This window comes from Ornithorhynchus anatinus, chromosome 14 (assembly GCF_004115215.2).
Source record: "Ornithorhynchus anatinus isolate Pmale09 chromosome 14, mOrnAna1.pri.v4, whole genome shotgun sequence".
Classification (NCBI taxonomy): domain Eukaryota; kingdom Metazoa; phylum Chordata; class Mammalia; order Monotremata; family Ornithorhynchidae; genus Ornithorhynchus; species Ornithorhynchus anatinus.
The window spans coordinates 17,461,901-17,489,686 of record NC_041741.1 but is presented as its reverse complement, the minus strand read 5'-3'; the positions used below and the strand labels follow the sequence as shown (position 1 = coordinate 17,489,686).

The window sequence follows — 27,786 nt, the reverse complement described above, 5'->3', positions numbered from 1 at the left end:
TGGATGGATCGATCGATTGATGGGGTCAGAGGTGAGTTTTGCGGCTCCCTTTCTCCACCCCGAGGTGTGAGCCAGCCCCATCAGAGGAATGATTCTCCCTCCTGTGCACAGCTCTGGCGAACCCCACCCTGTCGTTCCCACGGTCGAACACGCAGTAGAACTCGGCCATAAACACGTCCCCTAAGATCCAAAGTTGTCCGGAGGGAGTGATGATATCCACAGCTTGAAAGCCGCTAATGCACACCGTTTCTTCTTTCGTGGCCTCCTGGAATAGAAAAGGCAGGGTCTGAGGAAAAGGCAGATGCGCCGTCAAGGACGCCCCCCGTCTATTCACGTTCGGCCGCTTACCTTGATGATGTACTTTTCTGCCGATAACGTGTACTCTCTGTGTCCGATGGTGAAGGTCACGTGGGGCATGCTCGATACTCTTCTGCAGTCGACGGCGTACTAGTGGAGGGGCAGAACTGAAGTGAGTTGTTGTCTTTGCATTTCTCAGCAATGAACCGCAGGTCAGATTTGACCGGGTGGACCGAGGCGGCGAAGGCAGAGCTCTAGGGCTGGAGACAGTTATTTTTAAGGACTATATAGATGGAGCTGAGAGAAATGCGTCCATGGCGTCGCTATGGGTCGAAGATGACTCGACAGCATAAGCCAAGACAAAATACAGGTGGATATCCTTTTTTTATGGTATTCGTTAAGCGCTTACTCTGTGCCAGGCACTGTACTAAGTGCTAATAATAATAATAATAATAATAATAATAATTGTGGTATTTGTAAAGTGCTTGCTACATGCCATCCACTGTACTAAGCACTGGGGTGGATAACAGTAAATCTGGCCGGACACAGTCCCTGTCCTACGTGAGACTCACAGTCTCGATCCCCATTTTACAGATGAGGTAACTGAGTCTGAGAAAAGTGAAGTGATTTGCCCAAGGTCACACAGCAGACCAGTGGCAGGACCGGAATTAGAATCCAGGTCCTTCTGACTCCCACTGGGGACAGGGAACATGTCTACCAACTCTATTGTATTGTACTCTCTCAAACACTTACTACAGTGCTCTGCCCATGGTAAATGCTCAATAAATACCACTGACTGATCACTTTCTGTTAGAAGGAAGTTTCCCGCTCTGGGTCGGGGGGGGGGGGGGATGAAAGAAAGAGAGAGAGAAAAAGAGAAAGGAAGAAAGAGAGAGAGAGAGAAAGGAAGAAAGAAAGAGTGAAAGAAAGAAAGAGAGCGAAAGAGAGAAAAGAGGGAAAAGAAGGAAAAGAAGGAAAGAAGGAAAAAGAAAGAAAATAGGGACAAGAGGGGAAAGAAGAAAGAAAGAAAGAAGAAAGAAAGAAAGAAAGAAAGAAAGAAAGAAAGAAAGAAAGAAAGAAAGAAAGAAAGAAAGAAAGAAAGAAAAGAAAGAAAGAAAGAAAGAAAGAAAGAAGAAAGAAAGAAAGAAAGAAAGAAAGAAAGAAAGGACAAGATACAGGGAGAAGACAAGAGAGAAACAGGCCCCCGGAGTCAGGGGAAGGAGTGTCATTCATTCATTCACTCATTAACTCTTATTTATTGAGCACTCACTGTGTGCAAAGCTCTGTACTAAATGCTTGGGAGAGTAACACTAACAACAGAGAGACACATTCCCTGCCCACAACGAGCTCACACCACTCACAGACTCTCTCACCCTTCTCCAAGTGCCGGCAGGAGAAACAGACTGGACAAAGTCCCCGGCCCACCTGCCAGTGAATTCCCAGTTCGACGATGAAGGAACCGAGGTGCAGAACAGTTAAGTGACTTCCCCGAGGTCACACGGACGACGAGTGGCGGAGCGGGAAGTAAATCCCCGGTCCCTTTAAAGGCCCGAGCTCTTTCCACCAGGCCACGCCGCTTCACCTTTCCCTCCGGAGCCGACCTCTGCAGGCCCCAAATCGCAGCCCGCTTCCACGCTCTCCTAGCACCGGATGCCAGCCTTGGGCCTTCGGGGGAATTGAGGGGGAGGGTCTCACCTCTCCAGAAGGCGAGGGGGTAGCCCCAATGTGCTCCTGCAGGCGTCGGATCTGGGCCGGGGGGCCGGTGATGAGGGAGGTGCCTGAGTCCACGATGGCTTCGCACCCATGTGCACAGAAGGCCACACGCCCCTGGATTTTCACGCTGCAACCGACAAACAGCCGCGGCTGTCTAGACCGTAAATTCGTGGTGGGAGGGGACTGTGTCTGTCGTATTGTTGTGTCGTGCTCTCCCGAGCGCTTAGTACAGTGCCCTGCACACAGTAAGCGCTCAATAAATACGATCGATCGATTGATTTCCCCGGGGCTGGGAGGACCCGGGAGGGTGGTCCTGCAGGCAGGGAATAATAATAGTGATAATAATAATAATGGTATTTGTTAAGCACTTAGTATGTGCCAGGCGAGAAGCAGCGTGACTCAGTGGAAAGAACCCGGGCTTGGGAGTCAGAGGTCATGGGTTCGAATCCCGGCTCTGCCACTCGTCAGCTGTGTGACTGTGGGCGAGTCACTCCACTTCTCTGGGCCTCAGTGACCTCATCTGTAAAATGGGGATTAACCGTGAGCCTCACGTGGGACAACCTGATTACCCTGTATCTCCCCCAGTGCTTAGAACAGTGCTCTGCACATAGTAAGCGCTTAACAAATACCAACATTGTTATTATTACTAAGCCCTGGGGTGGACACAGTCAACCTGGGTCAGACACAGTCCCTGTCCCACGTGGGGCTCACCGTCTCAATCCCCATTTTCTAGATGAGGCCCAGAGAAGTGAAGTGATTCGCCCAAGGTCACACAGCAGACGATTGGCAGGGCCGGGATTAGTTATTAGTGCTTACGTTGTGCAGAGCGCTTGCGAGAGTACAATAAGGAAGGGCTGCATCGAGTCGAAAGGAGGCTTTGAAAGCAGGCAGAAGTAGTAGTATTTATTAAATGCTTACTACGTTCAGAGCACTGTACTGAGCACTGGGAGAAGACTACATAATTGGGAATTAGACCCAGTCCCTGTCCCTCAGTGGGCTTCACTGTCTAACAGCCCCCTTAACCCCTTTAACCGACTGCTGGATCTGTTTCCCGGCCCCTCCCCGACCTATATTCTCCGAAGGGACAGCGTCCACGTCTAATTCCCCCGTGCACTTTCTCCCAACGTTTAGTACGGGGCTCTGCACGCAGCAAGTGCTTCATATTATCACTATTCCTACAATTCCTAGGAACACACCAACCTTTCGCTTTAAGTACGGGGGGAGGGATTTTAGCGGGATGGGGACCGGGACAGATTTCCAAGAGCCCACAAGACAGAAAAACACCAGTTTGGGTCTTTTCTGACTGGAAATTCTCCCGTCTCGCCTGGGCGTCCAGTTCCAACGGGCCACCTCTCTGAGCAACTCTGCCGCTCGGGTCTTTACTCTCCCCAACCTCGGGACTCATTTATACGTACCTGTGTGGGTCTGCTCACTTATTTATCTGAGCCACTCGAGTTGCAAATATTTTTACATTAGTCTTCTCAATTCGAGCATAAGCTCCTCGCGAGCAGGGAAAACATCACAATTCGCTTTTCTCAGCGCCAATCTGCTAACCGTTGCCCCGATCTCATCTGTCTCGCCGCTAACCTCTCGCCCTCACCTTCCCTCTCACCTGGAATCCTCTCCCTCTTCCTATCCAACAGACTACCGCTCTCCCCATCTTCAAAGCCTTATTAAAATCCCACTCCGAGAGGCCTTCCCTGACTGAGCCCATGTTTCCCCTACCCACCTTCCCTCCTGCTTCTCCGATGCATTCAGATCTGTACCCCTTAAGCATTTGGTATTCACCCCACCCCCAGTTCCACAGTCCTTATGTACATATCTTTAGACCTTTCCATTTCCCCTCTCTAAAATTGATTTTATTTCCTGTCTTCCCTGCTGGATCGTAAGCTCCCTGTGACAAGGAGAGTATCTGCCAACTCTACTGCACTGTACTTTTCCATGTGCTCAGTACAGTGATCTGCACATAGTTAGTGATTCACAGTACATAGTACCACTGATTCATTTAATTCATTCAATAATATTGAGCACTTTCTGTGTACAAAGCACTGTACTAAGCGCTTGATAGATTTATTCTTTATTCTGGTCTTCCCTAGCATCTCCTACAGTGCAGAAATATCTCCACTCTGACAGCTGCTACTCCGATCCCAATACAGTCAGTCGGTAGCATTTATTGAGCGCTTACTGTGTGCAGAGCATGGGAGAGTACAATATAAGAGGCACGTTCCCTTCCCACAACGAGCTCACAGTCTAGACAAGCAGCGAACGTCCGTGGTGTCTAAGCAGCCCGGTGTGGTGGATAGAGCACGGGGCTGGGAGTCTGAAGGTCATGGGTTCTAATCCTGGCTCCACCACTTGTCCGCTGTATGGCCTTGGACAAGTCACTTCACTTCTCAGGGCCTCAGTCACCTTATCTGGAAAATGGGGATTGAGACCGAGAGACTGTAAGCTCGTTGTGGACCGAGAATGTGTCTGCTTCTTGTTGAACTGTACTCTCCCCAGCGCTTAGGACGGTGCTCTGCACACAGTAAGTGCTCAATAAATACGACTGAATGACAGGGACTGTGTCCAAACCGATTTGCTTATATTCACCCCAGCGCTCACTACAGTGCCTGGCACATAGTAAGCACTTGGCAAATACCACAATTATTATTATTATTGTCATCCAACTTCACCCCACGAGACGAACCCATTTTTCAGGAACACAGTCGAGTTTCCAGAGGGAATCGCCTGGGGAATCTGCGTCCCGGATGCGTGATTTTTGCACGTACTTGTGAAGCCGGATCTGCCAGTAGCTTTTTTCGGTAAGCGGCACCCAGTGGATGGAGCCCATGTACAGAGAATGGTCAATGCCTCCCAGCACCAACTCGCCACCGCTTCCGTCTCTGCCGCTGGAAATTGGAAAGAGACGGAGGAAGAGAGGCTGATGCCAAACAGAGCGGCTTAGTGGATCGAGCCCGGGCCTGGGCGTCAGAAGGACCTGGGTTCTGATCCCGGCTCTGCTATACCTCTGCTGTGTGACCTTGGGCAAGCCATTTCAATTCTCTGGGCCTCAGTTACCTCAACCGTCAAATGGAGATAAGAGTGTGAGCCCAGTGTGCGACAGGGACTGTGGCCGACCTGATTGGCTTGTATCTACTCTAGCGCTTAGTGCCTGGCACGTAGGAAGCGCTTAACGAGTACCGCAATTAATTATTCCTAAAGTCTGCGAGACCCAGAACGCTGGCCTCATCCTTCTAGGCTGTAAACTCATCATGGGCAGGGACCATGTTCACAACTCTGGTGGATGGCACTCTTCTAAACGCTTAGTACAGTGCTCTGCACACATTAAGTACTCAATAAATTCAACTGAATGAATAATAATAATTGGAGTATCTGTTAAGCGCTTACTAATTGCCAAGGCACTGTACAGAGCGCTGGGGTAGGTACAAGATAATCAGCTTCCACATGAGGCTCACAGTCTAAGTTGGAAGGAGAACAGATATTGAATCCCCGTTTTACAGATGAAGTAACCGAGGCCCAGAGAAGTGAAGTGACTTGCCCGTGGTCACACGAGCAGACAAGTAGCAGAGCCGGGATTAGAACCCAGGTCTTCTGGCTCCCAGGCCTGGCTATTTCCAGTAGGCCACGCATGTAGTTGTCCATAAATTATTTATCTCTTTTATTGTCCGTCTCCCCCTCTGGACTGGGCTGGGAACGTGTCTACCAACCCTGTTGAACTGTCCTCTCCCGGGCGCTCAGTTCAGTGCTCAGCACACGGTAAGCGCTCAATAAATACCACCGATCGATTAATCTTCACGAAGAGCGCATCTCCTGGCCTCCGGAGAAACGTCTCAGGGTGGTAGTGGCCGGGTGGAGTGAAAATTGGGGGCGAGGAAGGAGGAGAGGAAGTTACAGAGCCACCGGTGCTGAGGAAACCGACCTGTTGAGGAGGAAAGAAAACACCGGTTTGGAGACCAATCGCTGCTGCATAATCCTGTCGAACACCGGGGTGGCGCTTCCCACAGACAGCGAGGGGTAGCCCAAACCCAGCACTCCGTCAAAGTGGGCAAGGGCAAAGGTCATCCCAGGCTCGAAGATGGACTCACCAAATTCTTGCCCCTCGATGGTAATGTTGCCGAGCTTTCCAAAAGGCAGAAATGAGCAGACAGAAAGCCAGGTTACATCCGCCCCCTTCCGGAGCGGAATCTTTTTCATTCATTCATTCATTCATTCATTAGGTTGTATTTATCGAGCCCTCACTGTGTGCAAAGCACTGTACTAAGCGCTTGGAAGAGTATAATACAGCAATCTCGGGTGCAGATCAAGGCTCAAAGTCAGTGAGAGCCTGACAACCCCTTTCAAATGTCCCGGACCCACCGGTCTGCTTCTGTCAGCTCCCAGGAAAAGTCTGTTCAAGCAAATCCCGATTCCACTAAGGATTTTTCCCTCCCCAAGCCTGACACATCTCCAGGCTCACCCAAATTAGCTCTTAATTATGCTATATTTTCTGACACCTCACTCTTTCCTCGTTCCCCAAAAATGCTACTGCTCCACTGCTGCTTCTGCCTCCTTCTCCACCCTCCACCCTCCTGGGGCCCGGCCCAGAGGAGAGGCCAGGATAGAAAAATCAATTGAGCGACTGGGCCTGAAGGAGGACATAAGGGACAGAGAAGACAGGAGCAGCTGGAGAATAAAGAGACAGGGAGTGACTCGAATAGGGAGTGTCAGGAGGAGAGGGAATGTGTTAGAATCCAGTGAGAGGGCTTGGGTGCGTAAAATGAAGAGGGGCCTGGTTGGGATGCTAAATGCCTGGGAGTCAGAAGATGGGGGGGCTTAACCCGGCTCTGCCACTTGCCTGCCGTGTGACCTTAAACCCGTCACTTAACCTCTTGGGGCCTCAGTTTCCTCATCTGTAAATTGGGGATTAAAAAACAGTTCTCTCTCCCCACTAGGGTGTGAGTTCCATGTGGACAGGGTTTATTGTCTGACTATCTTGAATCCATCCCATTGATTAGAACAATGTTTGGTATATAAGAATTGGTTAACAATTATTATTATCATTATTTTTATTTGTTAAGTGCTAGCTACATTCCAGGCACTGTACTAAGTGCTGGGGTAGAAAAGAGCTAATCAGGTTGGACACGGTCCATGTCCCACATGGGGCTCACAGTGTCAATCTCCATTTTTCAGATAAGGTAACTGAGGCACAGAGAAGTGAAGTGTCTTGCCTAAGGCCTCTCAGCAGACAAGTGGCAGAGCTAGGATTTGAACCCAGGTCCTTCTGACTCCCAGGGCTGTGTTCTATCCTCTAGGGAATAATGATTATTATTTGATATATTTATGTTTGATAGACTTATTATTATTTCATATATATGTTTGATAGAAGGGTCTGGGGACCAAGGGGAAGGGAAGCTCCTGGGGTCCAGCCATGAGAGCAGGTGATGGGACAAATAGTTTTTGTTAAATGCTTACTATGTTCCAGGCACTGTTCTAATCACTGCGATAGATACAAGATAATCGGGTTGGACACGGTCCCTGTCCCACAGAAGGCTCACAGTCTCAATTCCCATTTTACAGATGAGGAAACTGAGGCCCAGAGAAGTGAAATGATTTGCTCAAGGTCACACAGCGGACACATGGCAGAGGCGGGCAGACTCCCAGGCCTGTGCTCTATCCACTAGGGGTAGATATCCGGCGCTCAGTACAGTGCCTGGCACATAGTAAGCGCTTAAAAAATACCATAATGATTATGATTATCAGGAGGGGAGGGAGTTGTCCCTGGGGCGGAGAGACCGAGCCGACGGGATGGGGAGACCCATCCCGGGGGGCTCTGGCCTTTCCTGCAACACCACTGTTTCTCCTTGGCCCCGCCGCCCACCACCCGGCCAAGAGACCCCCCCCAAGAGGCTTATCCCTTCTTGTTTTTCCCCGGCTCATCTACCGGCAGGCAGACAGGGACGTCCCAGTGGGACAGCGCAAGACAAGCCCGGCGGACTCCCCGACCTCGTCCCCTGGTTCCGGCCTGCCTCTGGCCCAGCCAGGGATTGGAGGTGGGTGGCCTGCTCGGCCTGGGCCCGGAGCAGTCCCCCGACTGAAGCTCTGGCCGTCTGAGCGAGGGGCTCTCCTGTCTCCCGCTGTCTAAGCCCCCTCTCTCCCTGGGCAGAGGGGTAGGGCAGCACCCGGGGAGCCAGCCCAGACAGGGCCCGCTTGCCCCCAGCCCTGAGCCCGGCCACCGCAGGCTCTCCGGTCCCTCCGCGGCTCTAGAGCGACCACAGGGGTACTCACCTGCACCCGCTCGATGCCCACGACGCCCAGAAGTTGCCCCGTGCCGTAATGCAGAGAGAAGGCCTGCCCGTCGTGCCGGTAGGACCTCGAGAGGAAAGATTTGAATTTCTGGTGCATTCCTGAGGGGGGAATCGAGCACTTTGACTACCCGGGGCCTCCGGGTCAAAGGAACATCCATTTCATCCTCGGCGTCTTGGTAGACCTGTTAGCGCCTACCTCCTGACCACCGGTTTTAAGGCCCTCAATCAGCCCTCTCCCTACGACTGATCCTCGCTCCTCTCCCACCCGACCCTAGCTCGGCCCGTACACTTCCCTCTTCTCATCTAGCCCGCCTGAAATTTCCTCCCCCTACACATCCAGCAGACCACCGTTCTCATTTCTTCTGATTTCCTCCCTAACTGCCATTTTAACACTTCCACATCACCTAAACACTTGGTTACTTCCACTTCTCTCTCTCTCTCATACGTACACACACACACAAACCATTCACTGTTGTTCATCTCCACCAGTTGGAGTGGGGAGAGAAAAGGGGCAGGGAGGTCAGCAAGGAGGCTGATACAGTAATTAAGGTGGGATGGGGTAAGTGCTTGGATTAATGCGGTAGAATTTGGATAGAGAGGAAAGGGCAGATTTTAGCGATGTTGTGAAAACTGAACTCACGAGATCTGGTGACAGAATGAATATGTGGGTTGAATGAGAGAGAGGAGTCGAGAATAACGCCAAGGTTGTGAGACAGGGAGGACAGTGGTGCTGCCTACAGTGACAGGAAAGTCAGAGGAGGACAGGTTTCGGGTAATCAGATGAGGAGTTCTGTTTCGGACACCCAAGTAGAGCTGTCCCGAAGGCAAGAGAAAATGGGACGCTGCAGAGAGAGAGAGGGAGATCAGGGCTGGAGATGTACACTTGGGAATCACCTGTTTAGAGGTGGCAGTTGAAGCCATGGGTGTGAATCAGTTTCCCAAGCGAGTCGGTGTAGATGGGGAAAAGAAGGGGAGCCAGAACTGAACCTTGAGGGAAACCCAGTATTGGGGGCGGGGGGAGTCAGAGGAGGAGCCCGTGAAAGAGATCGAGAATGAGCGGCCAGAGAGATAGGAGGAGAACCAGGAAAGGACAGTTAGTGAAGTCAAGGTTGGGTCGTGTTTCCAGGAGAAGAGGGTGGTCCACACTCTCAGAGGCGGCTCAGAGATCGTAGAGGACTGGGATGAAGTAGAGGCCGTTGGATTTGGCAAGAAGGAGATCGTTTGTGACCTTCGAGAAAACACTTTATGTGAAGTGGGCGGAGGGGGTCAAACAGAGAAACGAAAGAGAGGAAGTGCGGACAGCGGGTGTAGACAAGGAGTTTGGAGAAGAATAGTAGGAGGGAGATGGAGCGATAACTGGAGGGAACACCGTTTCTGTGAGCTATTGTGGGCAGGGAACGTGTCTGTTTGCTGTTGTAGCGTGTACTCGCCCAAGCGCTTAACACATTCCTTTGCACAGAGTAAGCACTCAATAAGTACAATTACGAAATGTTACGAATGTTACGAGAAAGCCTTTCCAGAGCCTGAAGGAATGGGCGGGGACAGTGGCCTTGGTTCAGTTCATTTCTGGGCCACGAGATGGCTAGCTGGGAGGGTCCCTTGAAGGGGGGGCTTTCCCCGGCCCTGCCCAGGCCTAGCTCCGGCTGGCCAGATGGCCCAGGACCCCCTTACTACAGGCTTCACTGATGCAGTAGGCCGAAGGGACCCAGAAGTTGGAGGAGCCGGTGTCGAACACCACGGTGAATCTCTGCGGCGGGGTGCCGATGCTCACCGCCCCGTAGTACTGGGCCTGGAAGGAAGAAGAAGAAGATGTATGGCACCCGTCAATTGCTCACTGGGCGCCAGGCACCGTCCTAAGCGCTGGGGCGGATACAAATTAATAGGGTTGGACGTGGGCCCTGTCCCACATGGGGCTTATACTCTTAATCCCCATTTGACATATGAGGTAACTGAGGCACAGAGAAGTTAATTGACTTGCCCCGGGTCACACAGCAGACAAGTGGCAGAGCCGGGGTTAGAAGCAGCATGGAGAGGGGGCCTAATTCTAATTAATTCTAATTAGAATTAGAATTGCGGCTCCACCACTCGTCTGCCGTGTGACCTTGGGCAAGTCACTTCACTTCCCTGGGTCTCAGTTACCTCATCTGTAAAATGGGGATAAAGACTGTGAGCCCCATGTGGACCCTGAACTGTGTCCGGCCCGATTAGCTTGTATCTACCCCAGCACTCAGAAAAGGGCCTGACACAAAGTAAGCACCTAACAAATACCATAAAAAATGGTATCCTTCTCTTTCCACTAGGCTACACTGCTCCTCGGGATTCCTTGCGCCTCTCGTCCCTAAATTCGTCAGTGTCGAAATAAAAAATGAGGGAGAAGATAAGCAGGGTGGTTGTTCAGAACACAGAGTCTGGTTTTAGAGTTCCAGGAAAGGAACCCAAAGGACAAAAGAGGTCTCCTGGTCGGATCCCCTGCCTCCAGACAAGTCAACCACCAACGCACACAATACTTTCATTCATTCATTCATTCACTAGTATTTATTGAGCGCTTACCATGTGCAGAGCACTGTACTAAGCGCTTGGAATGAACAAGTAGGCAACAGATACAGTCCCTGCCGTTTGACGGGCTTACGGTCTAATCGGGGGAGACGGACAGACGAGAACAGTGGAAATAAATAGAGTCAAGGACCAGTGGGTCGGTGGCTATATATATAATATAATAATATTGTATATATATGCCAGTTTGGAAGGGGAAGAAAAGGAAAGAAGAATTTATCAAAACTGCCAGCAGGGATATCGGGTTGGGAGGAAAATGGGCTGAATTGTTGCGTGATGCCTCCCAGGCTGCTAGTGCTAACTGGCAGGAAAAACAAAGTCCAGCCCAATTAGGCTTCTAGACCCGCAGCAGGGAGACAGGAGCGAGAGAAGGGAAAACCCAGCCCAGATAACAATAATAATTAATAGTATTTGTTAAGCGCTTACTATGTGCCACGCACTGTACTAAGCGCTGGGGTGGACACGAGCAAATCGGGTTGGACACAGTCCCTGTCCCATGTGGGACTCACAGTCTCAATCCCCATTTTCCAGATGAGGCAACTGAGGCCCAGAGAAATAAAGTGACTTGTCTAAGTCACAAGCAAAAACAAGTGGCAGAGCCGGGACTAGAACCCATGACCTTCTGACTCCCAGGCCCGGGTTCTAGCCACTGTGCCAAGCGGATGCAAAAAGGATCCAAAACCCGGACCATCCATCCATCTCCCCTCGCCCCCCACCCTCGAAAACAGATTCATCTGTTCAGTCAAATTTACTGAGCGCTTATTGGTTGCAAAGCACTGTACTATGCGCTTGGGAGAGTACAAAAGAACAATAAACAGACACATTCCCTGCCCACAACGAGCTCACATGCCAACCAAGTCCCCTGCCCTGGTTAAGTTGAAGCTGGCCAGTCTGGACCTCTGGCTCCTACCCAGTGTTCGGTAGAAACACGAACCTCGCAATGGAGGTGTATTCATTCATTCATCCGGTCGTATTTATTGAGCGCTTACTGTGTTCAAAGTACTAAGCGCTTGGAAGAGTACAATATAACAACAAATAGACATATTCCCGCCCACAACGAACTCACAGTCTAGATGGGAAAACAGACATTATTATGAATAAATATATAGACGAATAAATCGCAGATACATACGTATATATACACATATGTGTTGCGGGGATGGGAGGAAGGATGAACGGAGGAGCAAGTAAGAGTGGCGCAGAAGGGAGTGGGAGAAGAGAGGAGGGCTTAGTCAGGGAAGGCTCCTTGGAGGAGATGGGCCTTCGATAAGCTTTTGAAGTGGGGGAGAAGAATTCTCTGTCTGATAGGAGGAGGGAGGGTGCTCCAGGCCGGAGGTAGGATGTGGGCAAGAGGTCGGTGGCGAGAAGGACGAGATCGAGGCACATGTGAGAAGGTTAGCGGGAGAGGAGCGGAGTGTGCGGACTGGGCTGTAGAAGGAGAGAAGGGAGGTGAGGCAGGAGGGGGCGAGGGGACTAGTGCTTTGAAGCCAATAGTGAGGAGTTTTTATCTGATGGGGGATGTAGGCCGAAAGCTCGCTGTGGTGGGAGGGGTGGGCTGGAATTGGGATGGCAGGGGTCGCCAGGGGAGGGGTCTCAGAGGTCCAGGACAGGGGGCCAGAATAGAAGTTTATCAGCATGACCCCCCTGCGGCCCTCAGGGACCCGTGCGTATCTGAGAATGCCGTGTCCTGTCTATTTTTAGGGATGGACATTCCTGGTCCCCGCCACAGATAACGGGACAATCGTCTCTGTGACGAGAACTGCCTCTGGGTAAAAGGGGCAGAATAAATCTGCCCAACTGGGGGATTTCACCCCCAGCACCCTCCGTACCCAGGCCGACGTCGGAGCTGGATGTCAGAGCAGGGGCCTGGGAGGCGGAAGATGTGGGTTCTAATCCCGGCTCTGCCACTTGCCTGCTGCCGGACCTTGGACAAGTCGCTTCACTTCTCGGTGCCTCGTTTTCCTCGTCAGTCAGATGGGGAATAAATAAACACCGCTTTCTTAAACTGAGAGCCTCGTGTGGGACAGGCGCTGTGTCTGATCTGATTCTCCTGTATCTACCCTGGTGCTGAGCACAGTGCTTGGCGCATAGCAGGGTGGCCTGGTGGAAAGAGCAAGGGCCTGGGAGTCGGAAGGTCATGTGTTCTCATCCTGGCTCCGCCACGTCTGCTGTGTGACCTTGGGCAAGTCACTCCAGTTCTCTGCACGCAGTAAGCACTCGGTAAATTCGACTGACTGAACTTCTCTGTGCCTCAGTGACCTCATCTGTAAAATGGGGATGAAGACTGTGAGCCCCACATAGAACAGGGACTGTTTCCAACCTGATTAGCTTCTACCTACCCCAGTGCTTAATACAGTCTCTGGATCGTAGTCAACACTTAACAAATACCACAGTGATTATTAGTAGTATAGCAATAACATTACATTATATATAATTACTATAATATTGTATATGTGATACTATTTTTTTTTTATTTTTTAAATCCCACGATTACTATCCTCAATTATCATCAGCATCATCTTCGTCACTGATAGGGATCCAGGCCAGGAGACTTAGGGGGTAGATTCTGGGAGAGACGAGTCCATGGAGCCGCTATGGGTCGGAGACGACTCGACAGCATAAAACAAGACAATATCCTAGTCCCTCATCCTTCCTGAAGGAACTATCGTGGCACTTCTGAAAGTCAATATTTAGCCAAGAGAAATACCTACATTGCAGATTGCGTCATTTGGTCTTAAAAGACATTTGCTTTTCATACACTCACAGGAAAAGAATCTTTCCTTCTAATCGCCATCCTGACTAGGTGAGTAAACGGTGAGTCGCTGACAATCCCGATGATTTAGTCGGGGCTGAGAGGGGGGTGAAAGTCAATGTCCATTTGCCTTTCCAGTCACTTCATCACCTCGCCCTGGCACAGAACCACCCGGACCGCAGACCAGTGAAGGTCTCGTCGGTCAGTGCTATTTACTGAACACTTGCACTGGGCGGGAATCGGCGCTAAGCACTGGGAGAGTGCGATAGAATTAGCAGACCTTGGAAAGCTTATTGTGGGCAGAGAACGTATCTATCAGCTCTGTTATACTGAACTCTTCCGAGCGCTTAGTACAGTGCTCTGCACATGGTAAACGCTCAATACCATTGATTGATTGACTGATTGATTGGGCAAGACCTTGGGTTAGTAGACACCCGTTGGGGGAACCTCGGGCAAGTCACTTAATTTCTCTGTGCCTCGATTTCCTCATCTATAAAGTGAGAATAAAATACCCATTCTCCCTCCCCCTTAAACTATGAGTCCCAGGAGGGACAGGGACTGTGTCTGACCTGATTGTCTTGGATCTACCCCAGGGCTTAGTGCAGGGCTTGGCACACGGTGAACTCGTAGCTGATTATTATTACCGAGAAGCAGCAAGGACTAGCGAAAAGAGCACGGGCCTGGGAGTCAGAGGACCTGAGTTCTAATCCTGCCTCTACCACAACAGCTCTGCCACCTGAGACAAGTCACTTAACTTTGTGCCTCACTTCTCTCAGCTGCAAAATGGAGATTCGATGCCTGTTCTCCCTTTTCCTTAGACTCCCCGTGTGGGACCTATCTTGAATCCACCCCAGCATTTAGTACAGTGCTTGGCACATAGTAAGCACTTAAAAGATACACAATTAGTAGTGATAAACACAATCCCCGCCCTTTAAGGGCTTTTTGAATATTGATTTCACCAGTTGCACCTTTGAACTAGGATGGTAATGAACAAGAGAGACCCAGAGGGGAACAGTTATTCCTTCAAAGTCTGTCTGAGAAAGAGACACCCATGACCGCCTCCCCAGGGCACCCTCAGGGGGGAATTCTGGGGGCGGGGGCGGTCTGACCCCAGTCCTCTCCCCCCTGCGGCCCCCGTGCCACCAGAGACTAAATCCTCCTGGAGAGGAGCTCCGTCTTCCCACTGGGATCCACCTCCCTTAACTCATCGTAATAATAACTGTGGTATTTGTTAAGCTCTCACTTACAGATGACGAAACTGAGGCACGGAGAGAAGTTGAATGACCTCACCAAGGTCACACCTGGAGCAGGTGGCGGAACCCATGGATTAGAACCTTGATCTCCTGACGCCCAGTCCTGTGCTCTTTGCACTAGGCCACAAAGAAGAATGGCCTAGTGGTGTTTTTTTAAAGGTATTCATTATGCATTTATTATGTGTCAAACATTGTTCTAAGCACCGGGGTAGGTACAAGTTAATTAGTTTAGACACCGTAAGCCCTTTTACTACGTGGGGCTCACAGTCTAAGGAGAAGGGAGAACCGGTGTTGAATCCCCATTTTACAGTTGAGAAAACTGAGGCACAGAGAAGTAAAGTGACTTGCCCCAGGTCACATAGCAATTGACAGAGCCAGGATTACAACCCAGGTCCTCCAACACCTGGAACCGCGCTCTTGGCACTAGGCCACGCCGCTTCTCCGAGAGGATGGAGCCCTAGAGTATGGGTGAGAATAATAATTGTGGCACTTAAGTGCTTATTATGTGTCAGACACTGTACTAAGCGCTGGGGGCGATACAAGTACAGTGGGTTGGACACAGCCCCTGTCCCACGTGGGGTTCACAGTCTCAATCCCCATTTTCCAGATGAGGTAACTGAGGCCCAGGGAAGTGAAGAGACTTGCTCAAGGTCACACAGCAGACAAGTGGCGGAGGCAGGATTAGAACCCAGGTCCAGGCCAGTGCTCTATCCACTACATCACACTGCTTCTCAGGACAGTGGAACGGAAACCAAGCAGGGACTCCGGTTCCTTATCCCTCGGGGGCAGGGCTAGGACCTTGAGCTAGATTTCCAGACTCAGCTGGGGGTATAGTCCTGCTAAAATCATAGGGAAAGTTCAAGTTTGGATCCCTAAAATGGGAATGTCTGAGAAGCTAATTTAAGAGGGAGATGCTGAAAATGATAATCATCTGAGACTAGATGAAATCTAGATCACTACCATCCTTCGGCGGTTTAAGCTTATTGTGGGTAGGGAATGTGTCTGCCAACTCTGTTGTACTGTCCCAAGCGCTTAGCACAAGGCTCTGCCCATAATAAGTGCTCAATATCGTTAATGATGATGGTACAGAACCAAGGCATTCCAGATCACTTCTGGATCCTCGCAAGTCACTTTTGAACCTTCTTCCAGGTGGTGATTTGTCTCCCCGGCTAGATCTGAAGCTCCTTGAAGGCAGAGATCATGTCTACTAACTCTACTCAGCTCTCCTAAGCGCTTCGGGCCAGTGGTCCGCATAGAGCGAGCCCTCGGGAACGACAATCGATCGATTGATCCGCTCGGGAGAAACTGTCTCCAGTGAGCTGAATCCCTGCTTCACTCTGGCAAGAGCAGAGGTGCGAGAGCAAGGGTTTTGGTAGGAGAGAACCACGGTCCACCGGGCCCAGGATTCTGCCTTCTCCAGAGACCCTCCCCAGGGACCCTCCCCAGGAAAAATAACTCACGTTCATGTAATCGTACAAGCGTTCTTTAGTGACTCCAACCGAGAAATAAGCATCCGAGGGGAAGCACTGCAGGTACCTCCGAGCGAAGATGTCGGGTTGGTGATCCCTCAGGAATTCCTCTAGGGCGCCATTTTCCCGAAGGTGACTCCTGATGCTTTTAAATTTGACCAAGGGGATCCTGGGGAGGCCGGAGAAGAAGGGCCGGTGAAGTGGGGGTTGCCACCAGGCCCCCCGAGAGGCCCTCTCGTCGCTCGCTCCCGCATCGGCGACCCCCAGAGCCCGGCTTCTGGGAGGGGGCGGAACGCCACGGTTCAGGGAGGGGAACCACGACAAGCTGGAGACGGCGTCGTCGTTCGGAGGTGCTTTCTTACCTCTGTAGGCCTGCCGCGAGCTGAATCCAAATCAGAGCCACTAATGGGGTCTTCATGGCTCCGGGTGAGTGGGAACGGAGGTCTCGGTTTAACGGCTTTCCTGGACCTCTCCTCCCCTCTCTCTTTTATACGTCCCTGGGTCACAGACATCTCTTGGCTGGAGGAGTCCCTCCAGGACAACCCCCGTTTGGCAGAACCTTCATTAATGTTTTCTACAGCTGGCTTCTGGCTTGAGTAAATATTGATACACACCAAAGCTGCTAGATTCCCCCCCTCTCCCCACCTGATGAGCAGAGGCAAGGCCTTCCATACCCTTAGTATAGAGCCATGACACAACCTCTCCTGGCTCACTGGTCGTTTGCTAACCCCGCGTCTGCTCCTGTTTATAATAATAATATTAAAAATGGTATTTGTTAAGTGCCAAGCACCGTTCTAAGCGCTGGGGTACGTGTCCCACGTGGGGCTCGGTCTTAATCCCCATTTTACAGATGAGGGAACTGAGGTTCAGAGAAATTAAGTGGCTTGCCCAAGGTCACACAAGCAGACAAGTGGCAGAGCCGGAATTAGAACCCACATCCTCCGACTCCCAAACCTGCGCGCTTTCCACTAGGTCATGCTGCTTCTCAAGCTGGGCAAGTGAGTCAGCGAGGGAAGGAGGAAGGCTGTGGGAGGGAGTGGAGAAGACAGAAGTGCATGTTTGGAAGGCTGATGAGAATCCTTCCCTTTCAAGGAGTCTCTCTCTCTCCCTCCCTTCCTATCACCCTCTGTCTCTCTCCCTTCATCCCTATTTCCCTCTGCCCCCCTCTCTCTCTCTCTCTCCAGCCAAGCCCCGGCCCAAGCCAAGAAACCCCACAGCTTCAGTGGCGGAGGCCTTAGAAAACACTCTCGTCTTCCTCTCACCGTCAACAGGCGGTCGCGTGTCAGGGAAAACACAGAATTCAGCAATTCTGGTCAGGTCACTGTGACTCTTTTTGATAACCGGTAAGAGTGATTAATGGGTAACCCAGGATATTTTGCCGGGGACATTTTCCTTCAGGATGCCCGTCAGGGGCAGATAGAACTCGTTCCTCTACCCACAGCAATCCTCATGGCTGGTCTTCCTCTGCCAAGCTGAGGGAGAGAATGTCAGCCTCTCCATTCCTCTCCCGTTCGGAGGGGTGGGAGGGCAGTACTCCAGCTAACCAACCCATCGGTGGTATTTATTGAGCCTTTAATTTGTGCAGAGCTCTGTACTAAGCACTTCGGAGAGCACCATACAGTTTACAGACAAGATCCCCGCCTTCAAGAAGTCAACGGTTAAGTCTCGGCTCCGTCGCGGCTAGTTTGGGAGTTTCCCAGTTATTCAAGGGGCGTGAGACTGCCCCCCTCACCGCCCCGGCCCATGGCAAGCACGCTTTGATCCCCAGTTTTGGACAGAGACTGTATCTTTTATGATTGTACTGTATCTACCCCGGGGCTCCCCTCTCAGGGTGGCCCCTGGAGAGTTTCCAGTCCTCTACCAGTCCCCGCTACAAGAGGGAGAGTCAAGCAGAGGCCCGTCCATTCCACTACTAGCTTGGGCAGTGGTTAGGGAGTGGTAGGCCATCTGCTCCCCCGTGCCGGACCGCAGCGGCACGGGAGAGAGTCGAGGGTGGAGACTCGGGTTTACTGCGCGGAAGGAGGCGATGGTAAACCACTTCTGTATTTGGACCAAGAAGACTCCAAGGATCCACTACCAGAACGATCGCAGGTGGACAGCGGGGCGTTCTGGGAGAGATGTGTCCTTGGAGTCGCTATGGGTCGGAGACGACTCGACGGCATAAGGCCAGTTGGGATCCCAGTGCTGAGAAGGAACTGGGTTCTAATCCCGGCACCGCCACCTGTCTGCTAGGTGACTTTGGACAAGTTCCTTAACTCCTCTGTGCCTCAGTCATCTCATCTGTGAAAAGGGGATTAAGATTGCGAGCCCCATGTGGGACAGGGACGGTGTCCAATCCGATTAGCTTGTATCTACCTTGGTGCGTATCGCTTGACGCAGAGTAAGCGCTTTAACAAATACCATTATCATTATTATTATTAGCTCAGCGCTTAGCACATCGTGAGTACTTAATAAGAGAAGCAGGATGGCCTAGTGGAAAAAGCAGAGGCCTGGGCATCAGACTAGCTTTCTAAAACCCGGCCTGACGACTTGTCTGCTGCGTGACCTTGGCCAAGTGACTTCTCTTTGTCTCAGTTCCCTCATCTGCAAAACGGGGATCTGTTCTCCCCGCTACTTAGACCGCCAGCCTCCCGTGGTACTTGATTTTCTTGCATCTACCCCAGTGCTTTCAAGTAGTAAGCACTTAACCAATACCACAGTTATCATTAACAAATCCCACTCTGATGATTACTGTGGTGGTGTTGTCGCGGTTGGCTGTAGTTGTGAATTCCCGACTGGTCATCCCAGTGACAAGCCTGACAAGCCCAAATGAGGAGGCTAGGCAAACCCAGCCAAAGCACTTGGAAATGCTTCGTCCCTTTCCAAAACTACTTCAGCGGCCTAACTTTCCCCCCGAGGAGCCCACGGCAGGAATGAGCAGAGCCACGGGACCCCGCTCGCCCCCGCCCCTCCCATATCTATTTCTCTGCCGACCTCTCGCCCACGTCCCGCCTCTTCCCTAGAACGCCCTCTCTCCGCGTATCTGACAGACTCTCCCTGCCTACAAAGCCTTATTGAAGGCCCATCTCCTCCAAGAAACCTTCCCTAAGCCCTCATTTCCTCTTCTCCCACTCCCTTCTGCATCACCCAGATTTGCTCCTTTTATTCATCCCCCTCCCAGCCTCACAGCACATATGTCCATATCTGTAATTTTTTCATTTATATTAACGCCTGTTTCCCCTAGACTCGTTGCGGGCAGGGGATGTGCCCGTTTATTATTGTACTGCTCTGCACACAATAAGCGCTCAGTAAATACGATTGACTGAAGGACTGACTGACCCCCGTTGAGAGCCTGGGGCTTCCCAGCTGGCAGTTTTTCAAAGGATCCTTGAATTTTAATTCCGTAGGATTTTCTCTGGGTGGGTTTTTCTCTCCTTGGGTAGACTTGAAGACCGCTCTGAGAACTTCTGGCTTGTCTCATTAGGCTCTTCCCACTCACCCAGTCATTGAAATTTCAGCCATTTTATCCATAAAAAAAATTATAAATACGGGGGGTCGGTCACCACAAACCACCCCAGGCAGTGACCATTTTTTTTATGTATTCGTTAAGTGCTCACTGTGTGCCAGGCACTGTTCTAAGGTAGATATGAACTAATCAGGTTGGACACAGTCCTTGTCCCACACGGGGTTCACTGTCTTAATCCCCATTTTCAGATGAGGGAACTGAGGCACGGGGAAGTAAAGTGACTTGCCCAAGATCACACAGCAGACAAGTGGCAGAGCCGGGATTAGAACCCAGATCCTTTTGACTCCCAAGCCCACATTCTATCCGTTTAGGCCACGCTGCTTTGCCTACACACAGGGCCTGGCCTTTGCTCATGTCCTACCTAGAAACTCCCATGAGCTCATTGTGGGCTCATTATGGTTATTGTTGTATTGTACTAACCCAAGCGCTTAGCACAGTGCTCCGCACACAGCCCTTAACAAATACAATCGAATGAATGAATGAATGAATTCACTTCACATCCTGCAGACCACTGCTCGCCCCATCTTCAAAGCCCTACTAAAATCACATTTCGTCCCGGAATCTCTCACCTGCCCACCCTATTCGCCCCACCACTGTACTTCAACACACTTCCACGTCACTTAGGCCCTTGAGTCCTCACCCCCTAAGCACCCGCTTACCCATCTGGCCCCCCTCCCCGACACAGCTAGTTCGCACAGATATTTAAACTCTGCTGCCCCTGTAATTTATTTAACCGTCTGTCTCGCCCGCTGGACTGTAAACTAACTGAGAGCAGGAATGGTATTTCCCGACTGTATTGTACTCTCTCGGTGCTCTGCACACAATAAACGCCCAATAAATGAGATTGAACGACCCTGCGGTGGACATTTTCCGGTAAAAGGAAAACACTTTTCCTTGGGCAGTGCCTGAGATCTTCCTGTGTGCGGTTAAAGCTTCATGCTGCCGGAACTCGAGCTGGACATTCTTCTGGCCCAGAGTGAGGAGAACAAAAATGCTACATCCTAGCGGATAAGGATTCTTTGGAGGGTCTCGGTCTGGCTCTCCTCCTAGCCTAATTGGGAATTGCTAAGTGGGAATCGTTGACAGGTTCGCATTGAGCTATCCGGGGACAGCCAGGCAGTCCTTTAAATCATACTCCCATTCGGTGACCGAGCACCTGCTGGATGCAGAGCACTGTACGAGGCGTTGAGGAGAGTACAATACAGAGCACCAACCTTTCATTTTGTGAGGGCAGAGAGGGAGCAGGTATTTTGGGGGTTGCGGGGGGAGGGAGCTGGGAGGAGATAGGTTTCAGAGAACCAGTAGGGCAGAGAGTTGTTATTCTCCGTCTTTTCAGTCTTGACTGAAGACTATCAGGTCCTGGCAGAGACCTGGGATAAGCCAGGCTGGGAGTCCAGCCAGAAAGCTTTGGGGCGACCGCCCGGGGGGATGGTCAGCTCTGGCCACCCCAGCTCCAGCAGGGAACTGCACGGTAACACCAGGCTCCTCTCTCCGGGAGCCTCTGGCCATTTTCGGCCTGAAGAGCGAGAAAGGGCCGGCTTGAACCCATCGCGATGGTCAAGGCTAAGCCGACGGCTTTTTCCCCGAGGAAACCGCGTGAACTTCCGTCCGGACGGGCGCCCCGACGGGGATCGGAAACATCACCTCATTCATTCATTCAATCGTATTGAGCACTAAACTGTGTGCAAAGCACTGTACTGAGCGCTTGGGAGTGTAGAATATCACAATGAACGGACTCATTCCCTGCCCACGGCGACACACCCGACATGTCCGCTCAGCCTGAAATTTCGACTTTAGCTCTGTTTCAAAATCCAAAGGAAGGCCCGGGACTGGCAGATCTTACCATGCTCTCCCAAGCGCTCAGTACGGTGCTCGGCGAACAGTCAGCGCTCAGTAGATACCGTTGATTGATCTGTTAGATCCCCTAGGTGAGCCGACCCCCTGCCCCGGCCCCGCGATTCGGGCCGGATAGGTGGAGGGGGGCCGGGCCTCGGGTTTTGAGGGGGACGAGGGTGGCTCCCCCTTCCTCTCCGCCGTCCTCGTGGCCCCCGACCGCCTCGTCCCTCTGGCTTAGCGCTAGGCAACGACGCCGCGTGAGCAGGCCTTCGGGGTGGCGCCCGTTTTTCCCATCACCCCACACTCATTCCGTTATCAGCGACATTTCTTAGCTTCCCAGACGGACGGCGGTCGCCACATAAGGAGCGGGATATGACGGGGTCGGAGGGGAGGGGGTCGCGGGGCGTGGAGGGGAGGGCCCAGCGGCCTCCGGGAGACGGGTCTTCCCCTCGGGAGCGTCCCCGCCATGGGCAGCGTGGCGAGCTGCCCGGTGGCCTCGGGCCCGGGACCCGTCGGGGAGATGCCGGTCGACCGGACGGTGGACCTGAGCGGCCTCCGCCTGCGCCTCCTCCCGCCGCGGGTCTGCTCCTTCGGGGAGCTGGTCAAGCTCTACCTGAGCGACAACAAGCTGGCCAGCCTCCCGCCCGAGCTGGGCCAGCTCCACCACCTGCAGATCCTGGCCCTGGACTTCAACAAGTTCAAGGCCCTGCCTCCGGCCGTGTGCGCCCTGAAACGGCTGGGCATCCTCTACCTGGGCAACAACAAGCTGCGCGACCTGCCCGCCGAGCTGAGCCTGCTCGGGAACCTCCAGACCCTGTGGATCGAGTCCAACCGGCTGGGCCGGCTGCCGGCCGTGGTCTGCGAGCTGGGCCTGCTCAAGACGCTGCACGCCGGCTCCAACGGCCTCCGCCTCCTCCCGGCCCAGCTCTGGCGCCTGCGGGAGCTCCGCGCCATCTGGCTCTCGGGCAACCAGCTGGCCGATTTCCCCCCCGTGCTGCTCCGCATGCCCGGCCTGGAGGTCATCGACGTGGACCGCAACGCCATCCGCTCCTTCCCCAGCCTGGCCCACCTGCCCGGCTTGAAGCTGGTCATCTACGACCACAACCCCTGCCGCAACGCGCCCAAGGTGGCCAAGGGCGTGCGTCGCGTGGGCCGCTGGGCCGAGGAGACCCCCGAGCCCCGGCCCGGGAGACGCCGGAGAGCGGAGAGGGCCGAGGAGGAGGAGGAGGAGGAGGCCCGGGAGCTCCAGCCGGCCCCCCGTCTCCCTCTCCCTCCTCCTCCCCCTCCTCCAGCCGTCTCCACCACCACGGAACCGGACTGGCCGGAACCCTAGGCCCCGCGGAACTGCTCTCTGCCCCTCTAGGCTGGAAGCTCATCGTGGTGCGGGGAATGTGTCTGTTAGATTGTTCTATTCCACTCTCCCGGCATTCAGTACAGTGATTTGCCCACAGTAAGCATTCAGCACATACGCCCGGCCGACCCGTCTCGTGCGGCCCAAGAGGACCGTGACAGACGGGCAGAGGAGCCCCAAGCCGATAGACCGTAAGTGAATTTGGTGGAGAATAAGGGATCTCGGTGTGCTTTTGATTCATTTTTTTAATGGTATTCGTTAAGATCTTACTCTGTGCCAGCCAATCAATCAATGATATTTACCGAGCGCTTACTATGTGCAGAGCATTGTACTAAGCGCTTGTACGAAGAATTAGCAGACATATTCCCTGTCACTGGCAGTTTATAGGGGGAGACAGACAGGCACTGTACTAAGTCGTGGTGTAGACACGAGCTTATCAGAATGGGCAAAGTCCCTGTCCCACGTGGAGCTCACAGCCTTATTCTCCATTTTGACAGATGAAGTAACAGGCAAAGAGAAATGCAGGAACTTCCCAAGGTCACACGGCAGCAGGCAAGTAGCAGAGCTGGGATTAGAACCCAGATCCTTTTGACTCCTAGGCCCGGGCTCTATCCACTAGGCAACACTGCTTCTCCGGGCACCGTTTGGGCCGAAAAAACAGTTAAAAACCCCAGACCGTTCTCTCTTTCAGGTAATTGAGGATTCCAGGGAGCGTCTCTCTCTTCATGTAGGTAAAAAGGGGGGTGGAAATGATTGTCCGACACTGGCTCAGGTCACTGGGAACCATGCTCACATTGGGATTTTCAACCAGCACAGGTCTGGGTGTTGGGGACTTGGGTTGTAATCCCGGCTCCAGCACTTGCCCGTTGTGCGCCCTTGGTTGCTTCACTTTCCTGGGTTTCGGTTTCCTCAGCTGTAAAATGGGGATTCAGTATCTGTTCTCCCTCCCCGTGAGCCCCATAGGGGACAGAGACTGTGTTTGACCTGATGATCTTGTATCTACCCCGGCGCTTAGTAGAGTGCTCGGTATATAGAAAATGCTTAACAGATATCAGAATTATAATTACCGTACTTGTCACGAGAAATCCCCATTTCCGTTCCAGCAACCCTCTGGGCCTGGGAAAAGCTTTGATTTCGGATCACTGTGCAAAGAAGGAGCGTGGCCTAATGGATAGGGCACGGGCCTCGGAGTCAGAAGGACCTGGGTTCTAATCCCGGCTCCGCCACCCGTCCACGACCCTGGGCTAGTCGCTTCACTTCTGTGGGCCTCGGTTACCTCATCCGAAAAATGGGGACTAAGATCGTGAACCCCAGGTGGGTCGGGGACTGTGTCCAATCTGATTAGCTTCTATCTACCCCAGCGCTTCATACAGCGTCTGGCTCAGAGTAAGCGTTTAACAAATACCATAAAAAAAAAATTGGACTGGTTTAATTGAGACTGTACTCTCCTAAGCGCCCCATACAGTGCTCTGCACACAGTAAGCACTCAATAAATACAATTAATTGGTCGATATTCCCAAGGTTTGAGTTACTGCCTGGGGGAGATCGGGTCCCTTCATTCACCCCCTTACCGGAAATTGTCTGGAGAGAGAGTCCTCTCCCGACACGGACTGTCGGGCTCATCGGAATCACATCCAGCTCACCGGTCTGGCTGATCCCCTTGGCCAGAGCCGCCTCTCTGGCTATCGACGCACCCGCTGGAGTCGAACCCGGGGGGTCTGAGGCTCCTGACTGATAAACGAGGAATGCTTCCACCTACTTAGGGAGACAGATGGGACACATCGGCATCGCAGACCACACCGGGAAAAGGAAGACGCAAGACAGGCAACTTTCCTCCCGTCGGGAGCGGCGTTCCACCGTGGCCCCATCCGTCCCTCTGGGGACGACTACCGAAGTCCGCGATCCGAGAGCGGAGCCGTTTCAAGGGTATTGGCGGCGAGACGTCCGGTCGGTGGCTGGTCCTTCCCGGAAGCCGGAATTCGTTAATTTGGTCAAATCTCTGATGGTTAATTTAACGGCAGAGCGCCTTGACTCCTCAACCACCCTAAATTCCGGCTACGGGAGGGCGTTCTATTCCGAACTCAGTACCGTACACCCCGGGGTATTTCGGCAAAATGACTTGACAATCCTAACGTGCCGTGCGGATGATGAGGTGGGTCTCGTTTGGTATCATTTATTGGCAGTCAGCCCACAGGACATGCTGGGTCAGGTGTGGGTTCTTTGATTTATCACTGATTTGCTTTTTCTTTGTGAGGAGCGGCACGGAGTAGCGGCTAGAGTCCGGGTCTGGGAGTCAGGAGGTCCTGGGTTCTAATCCTGGCTCTGCCCCATGTCTGCTGTGACGTTGGGCAAGTCACTTCACTTCTCTGGGCCTCAGTTACCTCTTCTGGAAAATGGGGATCAAGACCGTAAGCCCCACATGGGACAGGGACTGTGCCCCACACGATTTGCTTATATCTACTCCAGCGCTTAGTACAGTGCCCAGCACACAGTGCCTTACAAATACCAAAATAATAATCATTAATCAAGGATTATGCTCAAACTTTTTCTTTTTTATCACTCGCGTTGTCCAGAATAACGTCTTTTCAATGATCTGTAATAATGCATTAGAAGTGACTCATTATCGTGTACAGGGTTTTCCCTTTCTTAACCCTTTTACTGCACTTTCTCTGTCTTTTTTAAATTTGGACTTTCCCTGAATACTTAATGCAAGTCCAAAGGAAAATCTGCACCTTTTTTTTTCCTGGAGGTGGCAGAGGTCTATGAGCCATTATTGCTCAGCAAGTTTTTAAAAGTTGAGAGTAACCTGTTGCAATATGTCCTTTTGAAATATTTTTGAATACCAATTTAGACATTTTCTTTCCATTTTGAATTTTTGTAATGATTATAAGTAAACAGGGGCAGATTGGCAGTCAGCAAAATAAAATGAAGAAAAAAACATGGATCTCCCTAAGGAACGTAAGGCAATATATTTCCACAAATGAAAAAGCCCCCAAATTCCAACATTACCAGAATTCCACAGAGTTGGGGGAAAAAGTAACTTCAAAAGCTTACACAGAAGATGAAAACTTTTGATTTTCCATAAACACCACCGATCGTCCCAATCGGGAGACATATTCTCATCCTGTGACTCTCAACAGGCATTCTGAGAGAAAATCTTCGAACTGTGTCTTGCTTAGAAATTCACTGCTTTATTATTGATTTTAAAATATGATATGCATGTATTCCCCAAAAGGTTTTGCACTCCCTTGCAAAATGAAAATAAAGGTTTCAAGCAATTGCCTTTTCTGTCCATCTGCCGTGATATTTAGTTATTTATGGTATTTAGCAAGTACTTTTAGTAATATTAGTAGCAGTGCTAGGAATAATAATAGTAGTAATATTGAGCCCAATAAGTTAGTGACACATTCTTTGCCCAGATATTTCCAAATTGAGTAATCAAAGGAAGTAATTGAATGCATAATTGAATAGCATGTATGCAAAAACGTTCAGGATGGATGAGGGTGTAAGTGCTGGAGATTGCTGGTGGTGGTATATGACTAAGAGTGCTGGTAATTAATTGGGGAAGGCTGGTTGTAGGAAGTGGGATTTGAGGAGGAAGAGCCAACTGAGGTATACGGAAGAAAAGTGACTTGCTCGAGGTCACGCAGCAGACAGGTGGTGGAGCCGGGACCGAAGCGATGACCTTCTGACTCTCAGGCCCGCGCTCTATCCGCTTCGCCATGTCGGTCCTTCGTTTGGGTAAGAAGAACGGCGCCGGATCCCGTCTCTCCGATGCCGCCTCACAAACCTCCGCTTCCTAAAAACCCAAGACGTCTGTCCACGAGCAGAGCCTGGGAGGGTTGGTCGGCTAGGAATGCCTCCAGAGAGGTTAGTACGGTGTTGTGCACACAGTGAGCGCTCAATAAATACGATTGAATGAATAGGGGAAGAGAGGGAGAGGTGGCAGTTCAGAACTGGGGGGCCTGCGGGGCTGACAGGTCAGCTGTGAGAAAGTCCAGGCAGCCATTTCTGGGGAGGGTAGGAGGAGGAAGAGGAGACGGGAGAGCTATGACGGTGAGGACACCCTGGGTGATTCGAAGTAATCTCCGTCGCCCACGGAGCAGATATTTCTCCAGCACCCTCAGCAGCAGATCGCTGCCTGAATTCTTTCCCACTGTCCGTGTGCAACCAGGTTACAGAAAGGGAGCTTTTGACTTCCGTCTCACATCCGATATGTACGGATTCAAAAAGCTCAGAATTCGATCTGCAATGCTGCAGAAGATACCTTGTGTCCCTTTGGGATACATGATTTTATATAAGATATTCATATTGCGCGTGCCTATATACACATACACAATATAGATATCTGAGCTCTCTACATTCATATCTATATAGATGTCTATGTAAATATAGCATATCTAGAGTTGTGTATATATTTGTAAAGTTATAGGTAGATAGATATATAGATATGTATCTCTAGCTATAGATATATGGCATATCTAGATTATATATCTACCTATAACTAGATATACACATCTATATACCTACAACTAGAGCTCTCTACATATATATCTACATAGATGTCTAAGTAGATATTGCATATCTAGATACGTATACATACATATGTAGATATGCCATCTCTAGATCATATATATATGCGTATGTATAGATATAGGTAGACATATATCTAGATAAATCTCCATTTATCTAGAGAGATATCTGCCACAATGTCACACCTTAGCATATGGCTTGGATACATGAAGGAAGATAATTCCAGAAAAGCCATAA

General features: G+C 51.4%; 2 protein-coding genes across 5 annotated transcripts; one reads left to right on the top strand and one right to left on the bottom strand.

Moving 5' to 3' along the window:
- On the bottom strand, positions 1 to 21,903 carry LOC100081153 (cathepsin E-like). Of its 4 annotated transcripts, XM_029078638.2 has the most exons (9): positions 16,687 to 16,853; positions 16,316 to 16,493; positions 9,969 to 10,086; positions 8,278 to 8,396; positions 5,933 to 6,132; positions 4,782 to 4,901; positions 1,993 to 2,137; positions 349 to 447; positions 1 to 265 (listed from the first exon to the last, which is right to left on the bottom strand). In XM_029078638.2, the coding sequence occupies exons 1-9, from the start codon at positions 16,740 to 16,742 to the stop codon at positions 26 to 28; spliced, it is 1,275 nt and encodes a 424-aa protein (XP_028934471.1). In that variant the 5' UTR covers positions 16,743 to 16,853; the 3' UTR covers positions 1 to 25. The 4 variants fall into 4 exon arrangements, with proteins under 4 accessions (XP_028934471.1, XP_028934473.1, XP_028934474.1 ...); XM_029078640.2 differs by lacking the exons at positions 16,316 to 16,493; positions 16,687 to 16,853 and adding an exon at positions 21,673 to 21,903; XM_029078641.2 differs by lacking the exon at positions 5,933 to 6,132 and having other exon boundaries at positions 8,278 to 8,362; positions 16,687 to 16,858.
- Positions 21,904 to 22,058: 155 nt separating this feature from the next.
- LRRC10 (leucine rich repeat containing 10) lies at positions 22,059 to 23,085 on the top strand. Its single transcript, XM_029078643.1, has one exon. The coding sequence runs from the start codon at positions 22,132 to 22,134 to the stop codon at positions 22,996 to 22,998; it is 867 nt and encodes a 288-aa protein (XP_028934476.1). The 5' UTR covers positions 22,059 to 22,131; the 3' UTR covers positions 22,999 to 23,085.
- Positions 23,086 to 27,786: the final 4,701 nt, after the last annotated feature.

Coding starts and splice junctions, on each gene's coding strand:
- LOC100081153 (XM_029078638.2), bottom strand. CDS start 16,742: ATGAAGACCCCATTAGTGGCTCTGATTTGGATTCAGCTCGCGGCAGGC. Junction 6,133..8,277: donor TGGGCATCGAGCGGGTGCAG/GTGAGTACCCCT, acceptor CCTTTTGGAAAG/CTCGGCAACATTACCATCGA. Junction 266..348: donor CAGAAAAGTACATCATCAAG/GTAAGCGGCCGA, acceptor TTTCTATTCCAG/GAGGCCACGAAAGAAGAAAC.
- LRRC10 (XM_029078643.1), top strand. CDS start 22,132: ATGGGCAGCGTGGCGAGCTGCCCGGTGGCCTCGGGCCCGGGACCCGTC.